At 43.9% G+C, this 20,082-nt stretch overlaps 1 protein-coding gene across 1 annotated transcript; it reads right to left on the bottom strand.

Moving 5' to 3' along the window:
- Nucleotides 1–1,676: 1,676 nt before the first annotated feature.
- Nucleotides 1,677–15,196, bottom strand: PLCXD1 (phosphatidylinositol specific phospholipase C X domain containing 1; the record flags this gene model as incomplete). Its single annotated transcript, XM_082304926.1, has 6 exons — nucleotides 1,677–2,071; nucleotides 3,062–3,245; nucleotides 6,809–6,964; nucleotides 8,131–8,259; nucleotides 11,542–11,678; nucleotides 14,989–15,196. The coding sequence occupies 6 exons, from the start codon at nucleotides 15,194–15,196 to the stop codon at nucleotides 1,776–1,778; spliced, it is 1,110 nt and encodes a 369-aa protein (XP_082161052.1). The 3' UTR covers nucleotides 1,677–1,775.
- Nucleotides 15,197–20,082: the final 4,886 nt, after the last annotated feature.

Raw genomic sequence — 20,082 nt, 5'->3', positions numbered from 1 at the left:
GTAATTTATCCACAATACCTATTACTGTGTTCAGTTCTTAAACAGAAAACATTTAAGGTACAGCAAATCATGTGTTTTGTGTGAAATTATTTCACAAAGAAAAAAAAAAAAACACAAAGCCTGATCCATTACCTGAGTTATGAATTACTATTGGGAACAAATAAAATAATCAGAATCACAGAATGTAGAAGCAAAACTATTTCAGTCCATATTACACAGAGATCAAGTTTTATTAGACAAAGTGACAAGCCACTTGAGGGTACAAAAGATAAGCAGAAAAACGTTCTGACTACGTATAACATAACACTTCATGCAGGTAGTGACTCAAAAAAAACCAAAACTGAATGACTGCTCAGTATGAAGTACATAGAGGTAAGAACAAGGATAAAAACCACTGTAAAAAAGCAATTAGAAAGTTCGCTTTATAAATGGAATGTTTGCATTTTTACTCCTATGTATTCTGCAATTGGAAGAGCTTGCATGAGGAGGTAGCATCCTGGCCTTTCATCCTGAGAAGTCTAGGGGGAGTTTGATCTGATGTCAAGTAGCAGCTGATTTCAAACTTCTGCAAATACCTACTGCGAACGTGAACATCTTGCCAGACATTTGAACTCAGCTTTTGCATATAAAGTGCATCTAAAAAGTGAGGTATATTGATAAAGCTGCATAGTAAACTTTATACAATGCCTGGTTTTGTTTTAGTCCTGATGCTTGCCATTTCTCTTACCTTAACGATCATCTGTTATTGCACAGTTCATTTAAAAAAATAGAAAAATAGGATTAATATGCAGTGGCAAACAACATAAAACACTTAGTTTTTACATAAGCAAAGAACACTTATTGAGAGGAAAAATAACTATAGAGCTACTAAAATAGGTAAATAAAAGACCAGTTGTAAAACCCCAAATGAGCCTGCCAAGAACCTGTATTTTTAGAGCAGTCTGAGTTTAGATAAGGAATTTGTTTCATATGTGTTTATTTTCAATGTAAGGCATATGTTTTATTTGGTGTTGCCAAAATATTTCCTTACCATGGACAAAATTGTCTAGGGGCCTAGTTTCGGTATCTTTATCACTGTAGAACTGGCATGCATGATAAAAAGAATAAGTGTTCAAATACACATACCTCTTAAATCAAAATTTTGTGACTACCCTGTTGGTAAAGTGGCTCGCAACTGATAGCACACAAGAACAATACGGCCACTTCTGGCTCTCTAATGTTAGTGCTGTATTGGTGTGCATATAAAAATCATGTCAAATAGGATTGTCAATACAGTATCTTTGATATATCAAAAATATTTTTAAACTGTTCCTTTTGTCTATTTAACTCAAACTATGAAAACAGATAAGTCAGTTTCACACCAATATAAAATACTGAGAATTGGGGTTGCAAGTGCTGCAGAATATCTTCACAATTATAAGAAAGATTTTTATCATGAAATAATTCATGCAGCTACTGACATATTTCTCCTTGCTCACATGTAAAGTAAAATAGGATTAAGTTCTTGGGACTTTCAATATTGCCAACTGCTACAGACTCTAAGCGCTTCCAAGTAAATTGTACCTACACCATCCTTCTCTAGAGACTTCAGCCAGGTCTGCCTGCTGTCTTTTCTGTGACAAAGCCTTGAAACCCTGGTGAGGTTGAGAGCAGTTTTCTTACCGAGTCTTTAAAACATCCCTGGTTTAAGTAAGTTAACTGGATCTTTATGAGATGCAGGATGTTTAAACCAGGACGTATTAAATGCAGACAAAGCCTTTTCAGCTTTTCACAGATTAAGAAGTTGAGAATGAAATGCTATTATTTGTTCCAGCCCCTTTACTTTGACAGTGTAATGGAGGATTAATTTTTGTGTTGAGTTCTATCACATCTTTGACAAAATCATTGTTTTCTATGAAGTCTCCAGCAATGATGTTAATACATTCTTTTTTTGGTCCTGGATACTGCTGCTTTATCCAGATTTTCAAGCATGGAAGACTCTGAAGTGTCATTTTCTTCAACGATCCAAATGGGTGTACAAGAATATACTTTAAATTTTCAGTAAGGTTAATCCCCGCTACAAAGAATTTTTCTGAAACAAAAATCAGAAGGTGACACATTAAATATTCCTTTGGGGAGAACAGAAACTGCATTAACTCAACATTGGATTAACTCCAGATCTCATTCCTCTGGGAATCATTAAAATACTAACTTTACAATCTTTCTGTATTGTTTCATATCCCTACAACTGTTTCAGTAGATTGTCTCCTCTCGTTGCAACTGCATGCTGTAGTAAATAGTTACTGAACCAAGCTCGGTTATTGAACTATTCCAGTTTAGCTAAATTGATGTAAGTTATTCACTGCAGATTAAAGGTTCTCCCCTAACTAGTCCTCCTTTGTAAATTATGTTTGTTTCTGTAAGGGTTGCTCCCAAAGGCTTAGCCTTCCCCCCGTGACGGACGGGAACACAGGGCGCACCTACCCGAGCGCTCTCCTTTGGCTGGGGAGCGTGCTTTCGAAGCAGTTCTCCCCGTCATCACCCCACGCGTGCACGTCACAGAGCTGCGTCAGAGGTTATGGACTGAATTTCTTTCAGCTTAGACTACACCGGCGTGCTCGAGCGCTGCTATTTCCTGACGTAGCTACAGCCTTCGTGCACCGTCCTTGTAGGGGTTTCTTTTCACAGCAAGGCTAGCGTAATGCATTTCCCTCACCGTCGGCGCTGCCTAAAGCGGCAAGCACGGGACTGAGGAAGCAGTCTCCTGCCCGTGAGACGGGCGTGACAGCGCCAGCAAGCTGGTTGTTCCCGAGGGCTTCTTTTCCACGGGATCGCACAAGTGAAGCGATTTATATAGTCTATGCCTGTACATACACTGACGCAGGTACTTGCACCGCCACCAAACGTGAACATTGCACTGGCCCAGGGGTGGGCCGAGCACTCGGCGACACGGGCACGCCTCGTGCACACTGCATGCGCAAAGTGGTCGTATCCCCTAACGCTACGATCGCCCAACGTCCTATTTGTTTTGCATCGCTGTCTACATGCCCCTTGTTTCCTCCGAGCGAGCCCCTGTGCCTACCTGGACGGCCCATCCGCTTCATGTGCTCTAAGTAATGGATAAGAGCGCGAGTGGCAGTTTTGTTTCCCCACCAGTATGGGATCGCGGGCCACAGCTCACAGTGCTCCTCCACTTGCACGTCCTCTTCGTACGAGACTATAAGCTGATGGCCCCGCTGCCACAGGGTCCGCAGCGTCGGCACCACCTAAGTAGAAAGCGTGCCCAGGTTGAAGTCAACAGCACAGCAGCGTTCCCAAAGTTCAAATACTGACACGTGACATGGCCTTGGTAGAGAGGCACGGATTCAGTTCAACTAAAGCTTTTAAGCGTACAGCCCAGTAGCTCCTTGGCTGGGTTACAAGCTGCAAGGGCAACAGCAGCCTGGGGACGTCAGCAGATTCCTTCTTTCCTCAAACAATTCAACTACGAGAAAGTACATAACTCAAGGTCTTATACCCGTGTAACAAGAAACCATCCCCGTGTCGGCCCTCGTGCACGTACCGCTGCTGAAAATTCGTTGCGAGAGGAAGACACGGGGCATTTGGTGAAAGGAGGTAGGAGCGAGCAAAGCCCTACACCCAGCTGTAGGAATACAGACACAGAGAAGCAGGAATAATTTTGGCAAATGCCCCACATCGATCCAAATTTTTCGCTGTAGCCATCAAAGAAAATTGAACTGCTTAAGACTTTGTAAGCCTAAATGTAAGTCTTCAAGAGAGATGTTAATTCTGATTTCTCTAAGTGGAAAGTTTCTGAAATTGGGGTGCCCTAGATGTTTTGAATTGAGAGAGGGGAAGGCTTGAGTCAGAAACCTTCTCTGACAGACAGACGGGCTGAAACAGCTCTGTTAAATTTAAGTTAGTAAGTGTTTTAATATGGAATGACATTTTCCAGTCCTCAAATGTTACCATTGGACAGAATCGAGGACCTTTGATTAGTTTTATTTGCAAAAGCAACATATTTAACAGGTATTGGTTTTTTAAGAATGTTGTGGTTAAAAGCTGTGTCTGTTGCTTGTGAAAAGGAAATGGTGGCTTTTTGATGTTCCAATTAACTTATTAATTAAAATAAAAGCCAAAGGCAGTTGAAAATGTTTTATGTAAATCTTTGAAGAGAGCCAAGGGTTGAATGAACATGGGAATCGCTCTTACTTCATCCAAGAGAGAGAGCGCAAGCCCCAATTAGGTCAGAAAATACTGCGAAATTAAGACACAAGCTACTCAAACTACAAAAATCTGTGGTTGACAGAAGCCTTTGCTTTACTCCAGCTGCCTTTCTAAAGCCAGAACCTCTTAAAAAAAAAAAAAAAACAAAAAAAAAACACACACACAACAAAACCACAAAGGGGGTGGGATAAGAGCCAAAAAAAAAGCAGCTACCAGAAGCGTGTACAAGAGCACAGGTGCTTATTTTGCAAACAAAGCAGAAGTGAAACTGTACATGTCTAACAAGGGATTTCTAAACCCTAGTAATCCAGATCAAAGACAGACACCTTGAATAGTTAAGGCAATTAAAATTTTAAACGCAATGTAATGTTGTCACGCTGTGGCCTGTGCCAGTACTACATATAGACCTCTACTTAGCAGTTGCTTCATAAATACTTTGACGCTTACTTTTGTACAATGACAGAGTTGCAGTCTTCAAAGACAGTAGATACCAGATTATTTTAGAATAAGCAAGCAAGCACTTGGTTATTTGATGTTAAATCTGAATCTGTGATGCTGAAAAACCCCACAGCTACCTAACCTGCAACGGTATCACTTGCAAAAATGGTGAGATGCATTGTGCTGGTCACAGACCCCACAGAAATCAAGTCTTCCTGCTGGAGGGAAGTACTTGGCTTCTCTTTTCTCCAGTGCCCTTCCTCCCTCCCCCTGGACACAACTCGGAAATGTTCTTCTTTATTCAGTCAGGTGATCTCAAACCATTCGTTCATCCCTTTTGCTCAACAAACTATCAGCAGCAGCTTGCCCCTTTTGCAATGTGTATCTTTTTTTCTTTTTAAGAGCCGGCCATGTGTCTGAAAGTATATTTGACTGTCTTCTTCAGTATTGCTCAGCTCATCCATGACTTACGCACTCAAGTTATTTGGGGAAGCAATAAAACAATGTCACTCAGGTCTCCAGTTATTCAGCTGAGGCTTGAATATTCAGAATCCCCTAGTTTTGCTGAGAATTGTTCTATTTTAACTCTGCTGTACAAAATGCTTTGAAATGGTAATACTCACCCGTTGCTGATACACTAGCTTCAAAGGCTGAATTCGAATCGCAAACAGGGTCATCATTATCCTGTAGCCCTCACATCTCCAGAGAAAACCCTCTGTTCCTGTGCACCTTTGAAATGTTAATTGTTTAACTACTAAAAGCTCCCACACCTTGTAAAAAAGAGGAAGCTAAAAATCTCAACATCTAAAATGTAGCAACCAAATAATTTCTGATTATTTAAATTAAGGCTTTTCTGGAGGTTTGGGTGACTGAAAGTATATTAGGCTGGTTGGAAGGTCAGCTCCAGCTCATGTCCAGGAAAGAAAGGTAATGCCACCAGAAACGCACTGAGGGCAGAGACGCTGTTAAGAGGGCCCTCGCCAGGCTGGAGACATGGGCTGACAGAAACCTCACGAAGCTCAGCAAAGGCAAATGCAAAGTCCTGCACCTGAACGGACCAACCCCACACAGCAGGACAGACTGGGGGCAGCTGGCTAAAAAGCTGCAGAAAAGGACCTGGAGGTCCTAGCAGACACCAAGCTGAACGTGAGCCAGCAGCGTGCCCATGTGGCAAAGGTCAGCTGCAAACTGGGCTATGTTAGTAAAGGCACAGACAGCAAGTCAAGAGAAGGGGTTCTTTCCTTCTCTTCATCAGTTGTGGGACTGCACTTCAAGTACTGTCTCCAGCTGGGGCTTCCCCAGTACAAAAAAAGTCATTGACATGCTGCAGTGAGGCCAGCAGCATGCAACCAGTGCAAGCAGAGGCTGGAGCATGACACGCAAGGACAGGCTGAGAGAGCTGAGTCTGTTCAGCATGAAGACGACAAGACTATGGACAGGTCGTACTGCTGTCTGCAAGTACCTAACGGGCAGATGTAGAGAAGACTCCTCAGATATGCGTAACAAAAGGATGAAGGTCAGCAGACACAAGTTACAGCAAGAGAGATTCTGATCAGACAGATAAGGAAAACATGTTTACTGCGAGAGTGGTCGAATGTTGGACCAGGCTGCACAGAAAGGTTGTGGAATCTCCTTCCTCAGAGATATTCAAGAATGGACGGGACACAGCTCAATGTAACTTTGAAGTTAGTCCTGTCTTACATGGTGGGGTTAGACCAGATGACCTCCAGAGGTCACTTCCAACCTAAACTATTATAAATAGCATAAAAATTCATTTGTAATTATTGCTGTGAATGGATTCTTTAAATTCTATAAATATAGTATGGACTACATTTATAACACACACTTTTTTAAAAAAAAAAAAAAAAAAAACAAAACAAAAACAAAACAACTCAGACAGGACAGTGAATGACAGTTGTGTCCCTACTATTGTCCCACAACTCAACAGACATGACAATCAAATTTAATTCCCTCCTCCACGCTGTGGGATGTAGGTTTGCTTTATCTCCTCAGTTTTATTAGGTAAAGACCTGTCTCTGATGCAGTAGATGTTACTTTTCCTAGGTTAAAAATACAGTGAAAGTAGAATATACCTAAAAATTTGGAATCAAAGATCTCACCATAATATTCTTAAAAAAGGAGAAAAAAAGGATTTCATACTTACATTTCTGGGACACAGTTTACACTGGAAAATCTCTTTTATACAGGCAGTAAGACGACAATGAAGTTTCTTGGTTAATCCATCAAAATTCCTGCAGGCTACAATAACAACTTCCTGAGGATGAGTTTCCAACCACCTTAACACTTCCCACAGAATATCCTACAAGAGAGAGTCACGGCAACTTAGAAAATCACCTACGCTATGCAGGAGAAAGGACATAAAGCCGACAGAGCATTGATGGTGGGGTAGACTCGCAATCACAATACTGCAAATCAGCGTAGGTTTCTGGAGGATGGCCATCTGACTGCCCACAAGGTGGTCCACAGAGATGCACCCCAGGAAAACCTACTTTCTGCAGGTCTATGCTGGTTTGCTCTTGATGTGGTTCTAGCACACTACGCTTAACAGCTTTGTATTTTGATAATATTCACGAATCTTCTACTGCCTAGAGGCAGGTTAGAGTAAACCCATCTCCCCAAGCTTCTTTAAGGACAAACAACGTATTAGTGGCAAACTCAAAAACAGGGAAAAGTTCTGTGCTTGCTTAAACATAACAGGACTCATTTTCCCCATTTGTTATGGGCAATGACATCTTCTTGAAGACCACATAATAATTAGCAGTGTAGTCAGGCACTACATCTAACTGTTTACATGAGCATGGCAGTCACTGTGAAATCTCAGCACATGAAGGGTTCAGACTCATGAGCATGAAACTGAAATTTAGCCAGTCTGCAAATGAAAAACTGCATTAGCTAGCTGTACCTGGTTGTACAGGTCCCAGCAAACGGAAAGATGATGTAAACTACAGTGACAGAATACATGCAAAGAGCAACTCACAGTAGTTTCTTCACAGCAGCTGACAGTAATTTGATCATGGGATCCAGACTTGAGTCTCTCTGTCTTTCAGTGAAATACTTTTTCCTCAAAAAAAAAAAATGCTTCTGTGATTTTATTAGGCTTTTAATACCTTCTTCTCTTTAATAACTTCTCTCCTTACCAGGGAAACAGGATTGCCCTGGGTAGCATCCTGAGACAACACAAAACAAACCCCAGAAACATCAGGCACTTGGTAGGGGCTAGGCAGTGGAGAGCAAGGCACAGCAACTCCAGTTTGAGGATGAGGAATTGATTGATGCTCCAAGTCTCATTTGCAGCTGCTAAAACCAACTTCCAGCCCTGCTGATTTTCTCTAGTTTGAAGTCCTCACATTAGGAAAACAAATAACCTACTCAGAAAACCTCGGGCCAGCATTTTCAGATTATGATGGCTCTTAAATAAAAGAAACAGCACTGCTTTTATAGCCATCCCAAAGGTAAGGACGATACCTGTACAGTTACGGTTGTGTAAACCATATGCACAAAGTACAAATTCATAGATGGATCATTAGCCTTGTGGGCAATCCTGAAATCCAGATATCTAACTCCAGCCTCAAGTTGCTCCGTCACAGTCAGTACCTGAAAGGTGAAACAGAAGACAAAGGTCCTGAGAGCTTGGAAGAGACTTGTTTCTTTAGTACGCTGAACAAGGTGTACAAAGTTGGCCCTATGACATTTTTCACAGGTCTTTCATCTTTAAAACGGCACTATATGGCACCAAGTCACAACTTCGAAGTATTTTACTCTCTGACAAGAGGGATCCCAATTTCCCTGCAGCATATACTGCAGGTACAGATTAGATTCGTTTCAGACCTCTGCCCTTGTTGTGTTCTGAATGTCAAAGATCCATTAACCTGTGTGTAAATACACGATCGCTCCTCACAAGACTATTCGTATGAACAAAAACTGCAGGATCAGCACCTTAGAAATGCTGTATTTATTTTATTAGATCAAAGAATTTGCCACGGTTGTCTCTGTGGAACTCACTCATCCTCAACAGAAGGAAAAACAAAAATAGAAAGAAATACTAGCTATTGTTCTTTTTCAAGATGAAGTCTCTTAAAAAGTTTTAATTAACCTGTAGAAGTCCTACAAAACAGAGGTCCTCCTTTATTTCCACTTCCCTCAGACCTCTTCTACTGGATTTGAGGGTTCAATGGAACAGGTGATAAAGCTGAGTTTCTGGGGCAAAAAGCCCCAAATGATATGTGTCTTATCTATATCAAGGCTCTCTTTGCATAAGAGAATAGAATCAATTTAATTAAATATGTTTAAACACTAATTTGTTTCAGTTCAACCTGCTATGGACAACACTTTTAGGGTTCAGAAAGCAGACACTGTACTGATTTAAGTCAGAAAGGATTCAGCAAAAGCTAAATCAATACAAGGCATTGCACCTGAATAACCACATTCATAGCTTCAGTGCCGAGACAGAGCTTAAGACACATGGCAGGATGCTCACCCTGCCTAGCTTCAACCACCTAACTTTCTGTTCTTCGGAGGGCCATTTTAATCTCCCCAGGCTGTGCCTGAGCTGCAGGGCTGGGGAGCAGCCCAGCCCCACATGCCGCAGGGTGCACGTGGTGCGGTGGCTCGGGCCAGCAGCTCCCTCCGTGCCTGCTTGGTCTCCACCAGGCTGAAGCAGTTGAAGAAGTGATCCATGCCCAAGTCCCACCTTCGCTTGGAGCATGCTGGAGATGGGAGTGTATATGGCTGCAGGTTATATATAACCTTTGTGGCCAGAAAGAGCACCAGATGAAATAGCTGCTCTGAACTGCCCTTTGGATGAATTAATTTCTTTTTGTTGACGGCATGGGAAAACTAGACAAATTAGACTCTCTAATTAGTCATCTGGGTTTGGATAGTGAAATAGACATTGTGAACATTGTCCCCTAAGGGCAAAATTTAAGAGGAAGCCCTGGGGAGCGATGCCGCTCAGCGCTGCAATCTCACACCAGACATCCAGGGCATGAGGGGAAGTTACACACCCGACGTCAGCCATTGCGCAGGAAAGATTTGGGCCTCTAGACTGACACCCGTAACAGCCAGGGCTCCAGCCGGGCACTGGGCCATCCAGGAAGCTGTGGGTCCTACCATCGGTAGGGGTCCTTGATGTCTGTTCTGGATCCCAACAAGTGGAGTCACCTCCTTGCAAAGATAACTTGAGCACCACAGAGCTAAGGAGGGGCAGGACTGCAGCCGTACCTCTTTCCCATCAGCACTGGGCCACTTCCCACTCAGCACACTGGGTTCGGACCAGAAAATGACTACAATGACGTAAGGAGCCTGTTTGTCACCAACAGGGTCACTTCACTGGCCAGCAACCTGCGAGTTAGGAGGCATCTAAATCTTTAATTGGCTTAAGTCGCAGAGCAAAAAGCAGCTCAAGACAAGGCACTGTGCTAAGCAAGTGCCTTTGCATGTCAACTCATCACTGCCATTACATATTCGATATTTGGTAGTGTCTAAGACTCCGGTTTGCCAGGGCTGCTCAAATACAACAAAAGAAGCCTAGGTGTAATTATTGCTATTTATCAATTATTGAGTTTTAATTCCCTAATAATGAACTACTCCTTCAATAAGAACAAAAGTTAAAAGACTTTTGGTACCTCTTTGATGCCAGGAAAGTCTCTTCTTTAGAAAAAAATCTTCAAAAGCTCTAGCTTAAATCATGATCCCCAATTTTTTCTTTAACATACATTTGTGAGGAACAAAGAGATAACTACTAGCTTAATATTGAGACACTTTAAAAAATTAACTAAACCTTATGTGAGGAACCACACCTTCATTCTCTTAATCTTTATGGAAAAAAAATTCCCTCCAACAAGATTTTTGTCTCTGCTGCTGGGTGAAATACTTACACAATATAGATGGGGAAAACAACCGACATCTCGCACAACAATGATAGTAAAAATGACAAGAATTACCTCCTGAACAAAGTGCAAGAGAAAAACCTCTTTCGATTATAGTAATATTAAATGTTATTTATAACAATAAACATGTGAAAAAGAAGATGAGTTTCTAGTACCAAGTGGTCAGCTTTAAGCAACATCTTTGTCTATGCATCATCCGTGCCTCACCTACATGCTTTTTCCCCCACGAAAGAAGATCTGGCACCTACCTCATACCACAATGCGCTGGTTTTGGATGGGATAGAGTTAATTTTCTTCATAGCAGCTAGTATGGGGCTATGTTTTGGATTTGTGCTGGAAACAGTGTTGATAACACAGGGATATTTTAGTATTGCTGAGCAGTGCTTGCACAGAGTCAAGGCCTTTTCTGCTTCCCACCCCACCCCACCAGCGAGGAGGCTGGGGGTGCACAAGAAGCTGGGAGGGGACACAGCTGGGACAGCTGACCCCAACTGACCAAAGGGATATCCCACACCATATGATATCATGCTCAGCATGTAAAGCTGGGGGAAGAAGAAGGAAGGGGGGGGACATTCGGAGTGATGGTGTTTTGTCTTCCCAAGTAACCATTATGCGTGATGCAGCCCAGCTTTCCTGGAGATGGCTGAACACCTGCCTGCTGATGGGAAGTAGTGAATGAATTCCTTATTCTGCTTTGCTTGTGTACACAGCTTTTGCTTTACCTGTTAAACTGTCTTTATCTCAACCCACAAGTTTTCTCATTTTTACTCTTCCGATTCTCTCCCCCATCCCATCGAGGAGGAAGTGAGTGAGCAGCTGCGTGGTGGTTAGCTGCCAGCTGGGGTTAAACCACGACACCCAAGCACAGTATCTCACAAGAGCACAGATTTCTGAGCAGCAGGCTCTTCTTTCATTGCGCACAGGAGAGCATGACCACTCGCAGCACAAGCTTCAACTTTGCATGATGAGAACGCTAGACAACAGTTACCTGTGTTGTAGACCATTTCATGATAATGGGGCGCACGATGCAGGGCATACATTTGTTTAAGAACTTCACCAGCTTGGATTCATTGCCACTAACAGCAGAGTTTTTATCCAAGCAGTAGGTCATAGTGTCGTGACTCCCTGTAGAATACAAAAATACATGTACAGAAAATGTCATTTCTTAACTACTCAAGACCACAATACACGGTTATATTGCACGCGCACACCTGACATGCCACCCCATTTCCAAATCTCACACCTATATTGCCTGACAGCCTATGCAGTTATGGCAAAAAGGTGGGCTCTTCTACAGAGGTTGCTCACCTGACATTAATCAGCTTAGTGTGAAATCCTTGTGAAGGGTAGGCATCAAGGCTTTCCAATAAAGCAGTCCCCATCTAAACTACAGATCATTGTTGTTTGCCTCAAATGACAATAAAATGGCCTGTTTCAATTAGCATCTTCCACTGAAATAATTATCTTGATGTGCAAATCCACTTTTTTCAGGGAATAAATAGCTGAAGGCTGAATTTATCTAGAATTTGTCCTGTTTTCAGAGTTGTCCAAATGCAGGATTTTATACTCCAGTCCCATCATCTCTGCACAGGAAAATGTGACTGAAAGCAGAAATTCATCTTCTTACACCTTTGACTGGACCAACTCCTAACTTGGCACTTTAAGCATTTATATCTTAAATATCTGGTAAAAATGCTATCCTGAACTAAACACCCACATCCCCTACAAAAACAACATAACAGGTGGGCGCTTGAAGGTTTCAGAGGCAAATCCAAGTCTAAGTTTACATGTGATAGATGAACAAGATCCACCTTTTATGGACTTCAAAAATTACCTGGCTCTTTCCAGCCCAGGGAATTACATAGGAGCAGGCTAAGCATCAGAGCTGAGTACAGCCTGCCTAAACATTTGACTTTTTTGAAGTCTTAATAAATCTGACACATATCTTGCATCATGTTTAGATGAAACTCTGTTGCAACCCACAATTTCTTCAGGACAGGCAACGAGTGATTTTGCTAGCTTTTTCTGTTCCATGATTTCTTCTAATTTTATAAAGCATCAATAAGAAAAGCTAACAACTCAGTAAAGTGACTTGCTGGGATCTTTACGGAGTATCTGCAAGGAATTTGCATATCATTTTGATTTTTAAGTCTTCTTTCAAACAAATTGTTCACTGGTGCCTTCTTGAATGGTCAGTCTTACTGGTGCCAATGGCAATATTTATAGTAGCCAAAGAAAAAGGATAAGACTGTATTTGAAATAAAGAAAATTCTTTGAAACTGTCAATAATAGTTTAATGTCTCACTCAATTTTTTCACCCTTTAAAATCGTGTTTCTGTCTATTTTCCTGCTTTAAACACCCAAACCAAGCTCATTGCAGACGGAAGACAGAAAATGAGGACATGCAATCAAAGCAGCTTGTCTTACAAGATGTAAGAGTCAAATCATTAAATACCCATGGACCAAATCCAAGTCTGAGAGAAGCAAACAGGATTCCATCAATGGGCATTGCACCTGCTGATGCCAATCAGCAAACAGATAGTAACCTTTCATTTAGGAGTCTTCTTGTGACATCAATGAGTTACAGTAATGGAAGGAAGACAGGTATATCCATGACACAACAAATATGATGCAAAGATAGTGAGCTAGCACCAAAGCAGGTAGCTTTAGAGCTTGAAGCAACATCTCCCCAGCAGCACTGTGCTGAACCCGGTGCAAACACAACACTGATTACTGAGACTTGCCTCTGTCTCCTTGTCATGCTTTCAGAATGCACTCTCTCACCTTTCTTGCATGCCTTGTTGTCTTCTCTATCTGAGATAAGCTTCCACTTCCAAACTGGGCTTCCCCCAGTCACTGTGCCCTCTGAAAACCTGCTAGAGCTGTCTTGACCTGGTTGGTCTTGATCTGCTGTTGTTCTGACCTGAGCTAGACCAGTCTTGTAGGTCAGCTGGACAGCCACCAAAATCTTCCAAGCTAATAGCCTGCAATGCTCTGTAAAAGTACTCTAGTGTTTGCTGAAATGGGCTTGTCTTCAACTATTTTTTTCTTCATGCCTGTTCTCCATGCAGGCATATTCACAAGAACAACAAACTTTCACAAGAACAACAAAGTTACCATTAGTACAAAAGCCAGGAAGTCAAAGGGGCGGGGGGGGGGAAGAGGAGACTATTACCTTCTTTCTTCTTTCATAAGATAGATATGTAACCATCAAGAGAAGAAAATAAGTAAGAAATCCAGAATTTTTTTTATAACATCTGTTCTGGGTTCCTCTTACATAGGCTTTATCCAAAATAGAGGTGCGCTTTCTTGAAGTTAACATCTATTTAAATTACATATTCAAGAAGTCACCATGAAATAAGTTTCTGAGTTTCAGTTTTAATTGAAGCTCCATGCTCCACTAGTTCATGAAGGGCAGGGGAAAAAAAAAAAAAAAAACCACCACAGTTCTTGGTCCTCCTGGGGCTCCACCCACTGAAGATTTGATTTTTCCCACTATCTCTAAATATATGTCTTTGCTAAAGTTAATCTATGATTCTGTAGCCTAAATAAAACATTCATGTACACACTGTGCTGCTTTCCGCCCAAACTACCTGTCTCATCTACAGGTGTGAGAGGAAACATGGGCTAGGCTTTTCTTTAGTACCATTTTCATTGTGGAGGCAAAGGGAATCACTCAAGAGCTGACAGCCTCCCCACGTGCCAGTGAAAACAGGTGCTCCCATAACTTCTTTGGACAGAATGAAAAGAAAAAAAAAATCGGCTATTCAAGGCAGCAGAGAGAAGCAATAATGTGACCAAAGAAAGGCTAATGATACAGAGGTCTGAATGTAGTACCAATGAGGACACCAGTTATAGCGCAGCTGTATTTACCCATAATAGGATAAATCCAGTTTTCGTAAGCAGGGTCATGCAGAAAAGTCACACTCTACATTAATAAAAACCTATGTTAATTAACAAGTCTCCATCCTCCTTTTTTCATACCTTTATAGCATCTTTTAAACAGTACAAAGAAACAAATAATAAGGTAAAATGTTATTTCTCTCTTTTTGGAACCATTTTATTATGTAGGAAGTGGCAAGAATGAATTAGGAAAATCTCACTGCTGTCCAGATAAGCAAATGCTCACATTATTAACACTGATCTAACAAGATGATGCACAGGGACTGCAAAAGAATCCCTCTTTCTTTCCTTCCCTCAAAAAAAAAAAAAAAAAAAAAATCCTTTTTTCCCCCCTCCCCTCCAAGAAACCCCAACCATTACAGACAAAAAGTATTCACATGCACGCATGCGTCACACAAACGCTCCCCCAAGCCCTTCTCCCACACACTGACCCAAATAATCAATGTAGCCATCCTGAAATGGGACAAACAGGGTGCTCCAGTGCTTCAATGACAGGCTAACAAACCAGCAGAGAACAAAAGTTAATCTTTACCTGGAAGAGCTAAGTTATAGAGGGGAATATCCCATAGCTTCTCTGGTAATCGTGACATCCATTGACCATTTTCATGGCACACGTGAATGGAGGTTTGCAAAGGGCCTTCCATTAGTGCCTGCTCTAGGACTTCATAGGGTGTTCTGGGAGGGAAAAATAAAAGAAAAAGAATAAACCATTCCATATATTGAGGTTGAATTAATGCCATTGCACCTGTGCAGAACAGATTTATACATGCTATAAAATGTCAACTCTTCTCTCAAGTAATTGCAGCAAAATGTCAAGAGCTTCTCGGCCACAACATACACTGCTTTTGATAACATTGTCTCCCAGCACAATGCCAAGGAAGGGTTCCAGCTTCAGGCTTGTAAATTGACCAACTGAAAGAAAAAATAGAGCCAAGACAAATATAGGCAGCTTTGTTGTTATGGAGAAATGACTACCTACATTGGCTATTGCGACATCATGAGGAGTAACCTACCTCCAGTGTGAAACAAGGTCTGTTCCCTGGCCCTTTGCAGCCCCGGGAGCATGGCAGCGGGACCGATGGTGGGGCCAGGACAGGGGCTCGGTCTGTGACCCTCAGGTTCCTGGAGAACACTTACCTTGAAGCATCAGTTCAGCTGCCACAATGATACCTCTGTGAGGAGCCTTGACAAAGATGCCAGGACATTGGATTTTCAGGTCATGCTGGCTTCTAGGGTCAAAGAGGCAAACTTCCATCTTCTTATTCCCCGTTTTGAGAAGATCTCTTGATGTCAGTTCTTATCACTGAAAACTGAGCCCATGATTACAAGTACTTCAGTTTGGTCAGACCTTCCTGAAAACTACTCTGGGACTGTTCTTCTTGGATAGGAGCCTCTCTGGGATCTTCTGTAAAATTTGGAATGGTCATGCAGCAGTGCCAGTGAATGAAACCCAGCTGAGAAATCATGTTCATCACCAGGGCCTACTAGAGTTATCCTGTTCATTTTATGTTCTCCTGGATGATGCAGAACATGAAGATGAGCTCTCCACACGATTTTTTTTTTCTATTATGTTCCTGAAGTTCAGGTGGTGTTTTAGGGATAAAAGCCTTCCTTCTTCTCACTGTTTTCAAGGCTTTAGCTATTTTTTTCACAGCTACATAGTGGGACACTTTCTCTTAGATGATGGCACAGTGATTACCTATATTAATATCACACCTTTTTTAATCCTTTTTAAAAAAGCTGTCACTGTGAATGATTCCTCCTTGTCTGCTACAGCAATGGCAATCAAATATGTATTTTTGCAGGTTTTGTGCTCTGCCAGACATCCTCTCTGGTCCCTGGTCCCTTTTGCTGCCTCTCAGCACATTCATTCCTGAGATTGCTTCTCCCCAAAGTATTCTTCGGGTTGCTTTCAGGAGGTGATTGGTTTTTCTGGATTTACGAGTGAGCCATACTGTTTATATGGAGAACATTTCCTTAAACATGATGCAATAGATTTCTTTTTTTGGCAGTCACATAGGGTCATCTGAAAGGCAACTTTAGGAACTGCATTCCTAAGTTTTATGTCCATACTGCACATAACAGATATAATCTGCTTTTATATCTGCCAATGCACGTAGCATCACTCGTCCAGCCTGCCTTGCTGTGCCTTCGGTGTGACTTTGAATCGGTGTCTCTGAGTACACCCACCCCAGTTAAGATAAGAATGAGAGCGCGTCGGCTGAGGGGAATGCCCAGCACCCCTAGCGCAGTGACACGGGCTGCACGTGGCTGGTGTGTAACCTGGGGCTTTCCTCCTGGTGAAGAGCAGCTGCCTCTGAGGTTATCCATACACAAAGCCATTGCATAAGCAGGAAAGAAGTGGTTTAAACCCTCTTTTGTTCCTTGTGTCTCCTTATTTAAAAAAAAAACAGATATTTGATGGGCCTAGTGCAAAGTTGAGTGGAAAAATTCCCATGGATTTATTTAGGGAAAAAAAAAAAAAGGTGCAGATCTTTTTGTCCTGCATAAGCAAATGGTCTCTACATGCCACATCTGGTATTCTTATTCTTGGAAAGAAGTTCAGATCTCAGGCAGATCAACTCATCCATCCTCTGGCTCTGCAACTTAACCCGCTGAGCTTCTGCCTCCTGCAGACCCCTTGCTCAGACGACAGATGTCTGCAGCTAATCTTGTCCCCTTTTGCTGTGTTTTGTGCTTCCTCAGACTGCACACCACTGCCCACCCAGGGCTGCTCTGCTCTAGTCTGTGTACCATGTAGCATCAGCGTGGACAGGGGCTGCAGATACTTAAAACAACATTGCTATTTAGTAGTTGCAAAAGCCTGGATGGTCTTTCTCCTTCCCCAGCTCTGAAGCTGACAGGAGCTGTGAGGATGCAACACTCCAGCATATGGTAGCACTTAGGTGGGTCCTAGGCTAGAAACCTAACTATAAGCACTGCTTTTCCTCTTTTCCTTGGGATCTGCAGCTCCCTATCCAGTTTGGGGCTGCCTAATTCCTCTGTTCCCCAAAGCCACCCACGCCCCCCCAGAGCAGGGGCACAGGACACAGTCCCCCCGTGAGCAGCAGGGACCCGTAAGCCCTGCCGGCCAGCCGCACCTCAGCCCGGCACAAGCTGCTTTGCACCGGCAGCACTCCCAGGACGCGTCCAAGGGTGCAGGTTTACCTGCTGCCACCCTCTCCTCCCACCATTTGTTCTCACCGCCTCGCTTGGGCTAACGCAGGCACAGTCTCACAGCTAACAGAAAAAAGCTGCTTTTCTGCCACGCTAGTCCCTTACCCCAGTTCGCCACTGGGTCAGGACAGCGCAGCGCTGGCCCACGCTGAGGAAGCCCCTGCAGAGGCAGCAAGCCCCGTGATCGGCTTTGCCAGACTGTACAACAGACCCCTTGGCGTTGCCCAGCCGAAACCCACGGGCAGCAAGTTCTCCACCTAGCACAAGCTGCCATCAATGCCCCCGTCACTGTGGGACCAGGACACCCTCCTGAGCCTGGGGCAAGCCAGCAGAGAGCAGAAACAGCAAGACCAAGCCATGCTGCCGTCCTGCAAACACAGACATGTGAGAGATTTGCATCTCATCCTCCTCTTCTCCCTCCACAGCGTCCTGAGGCTGGGGACAGCAGCCAGTGGTGGTGCACAGCAGGAGCAGCCGCACTGCGGCTGTCTGCTGATCAAGTCCCGTACAGAGGTGACTGGACCAGATTTTGGCCTGATCCCCTGGGCAATGCAAGCCCTAGATGCTCGCACTGCCACCCCCAAACTCAGCTGCTACCTTGTGTTTGAGATGCAGGGTATCCTTTAGGGAGAAACCGAGGCTTGCCTGGAGGAACGAAAGTACAACTGTTAGCTACCGCCTCTCCTGACTAAATCCCAAACTTCGCAAAGGAGAACCGTGTCTCTATTCCCCCATTGCAGACAGGCAAGTCCACCCACCCTACGCACGTTGTCGCCATGAATAACAACCCTCGCTCCCCTTGTTCACACCAGCTTTCTGACCTGCCCTTGGGCGGTCTGAGTGCAGGCAGCAATTACATTTTGAGGCCTCTACCTCGACACAAACAATAAACGAGCCATAAAACACGCAAACGTGCAAAGCCACTAGAGATCACCGTCCTCTAACCTCGGGACACGGAGAGCAGCGGGTGGGATCTCACCCTGGTCGTGCCCAAAGCGTGCCTCGCTTGCACAGCCCCGCCAGCCCAGAGCGCCGGGCAACGGCCAACCACCGCACAATTGCGGGAGTGAGATATAATTAATGAATGCTTGATGATGGCATAATTAAGACATCCTCTGCAGCCGACCCAGAAGCCAACAAACGTCACGGGAATCACAGGAAACCCTATGACGAGAGCTACCCGACCCGCCGCAGCGAGGAGGAAGCTGCCAGCCCCGCCGGGCACAGGCCCGATACCAGGGGAGAAGGGCTCAGCTCAGCCCCCCTACACCCCGCGCCCAGCGGCTGCGGGGCCCGCACCCACGCCCCCAACCTCCAGGGAGGCGGATTCCTCCCTCCCCCGCCTTTTTTCTTTTTTAATTCATTTACTTACTCCGAGGAAGGATTTACGTGTCCATCGCGGCTCTTGAGGAGGACTTGCGCACCCCAGCTGCCCTGCCCGCCCGGGGCCGAGTGACCGCGGGGTTGAGGAAGGTGAAGGAGGGGCGGGAGAAGCTGAGGAGGAAGAAGAGGGGAGGCGGCTCTGCTTAAGCGGAGCTGCCCGCAGCGCACAGGTGAGACGCGTAGCGGGCTGGGGATGTACTGCTTCGGGAGGAACCTGCCGGCAGGGGCCAGGCGAAGAAATGCCCGGGGACACCAAGCGATAGCACGTAGCCATCCTTCAACTGCACTTAAAATCTATTAATTTAAAAAAAAAAAAAAAAAAAAAAAAAAGCTTTATATATATATACATATATGTATTTATTAGTACCTTAATTGCCTACTTTGTCCAACAGAGTTTGTTTCTTTGGTTTGCAGAGCTAATACACAACTTGCTAATTCTTTCCCTCCTGGTTAGCTTTTACAGCCCCTCATCCGAGGTGAAATTCACCCATATTTATTACGGCACCTTGCAGAAATCTAGGCAAGCTCCTCAAAAAGCTTCACTGTGCAAGGAGGCAGGAGGTAAGTGAGTGAGCGAATGGCACGCAGGGGCAACCGTGCACATCCCCGGTGCAGTTTTGGAAGCAGGGTGCCTTCTCAGCCTTCCCAGAGGCTCTCTGGTGTGGTGGAGGAAGCTCCCTTACTTCACCACCCTGTTCTGAAAGCACATTAAAATACACAGTTCCCTAAATAAAGAATGGTGAGCTGAAACTGAAATGGAAAGAATGGGTAAAGAAGATTCACTTCCCTTTCTCCTCCGCAGAGGAGTGTTCCTAGAGGAGCACTTACAGCAGAACTGGGATCTGACTGCTCCGGGATCACACCGCGGCCAGGACTAGGGAAAATTCAGGCTGCTGCAGTGCTGTGCTTCGTAATGCAAGAATGTATTTTCCAGATACTCTTTTTTCACTATCTCATTTTTGCATGAGGCAGAGCAAAAGGCAGAGCAGTGTTCTTGTCCAGAGCCAAACATGGTCCTCGAGGACATGGTTTAGTGGTGGACTTGGCAGTGATAAGTTAACGGTTG

The sequence above is a fragment of the Platalea leucorodia genome, assembly GCF_965183815.1.
Source record: "Platalea leucorodia genome assembly, chromosome: 2".
NCBI classification, from domain to species: domain Eukaryota; kingdom Metazoa; phylum Chordata; class Aves; order Pelecaniformes; family Threskiornithidae; genus Platalea; species Platalea leucorodia.
Note: the sequence above shows the minus strand (reverse complement) of the source record. Positions and strands in the feature narration are given on the sequence as shown.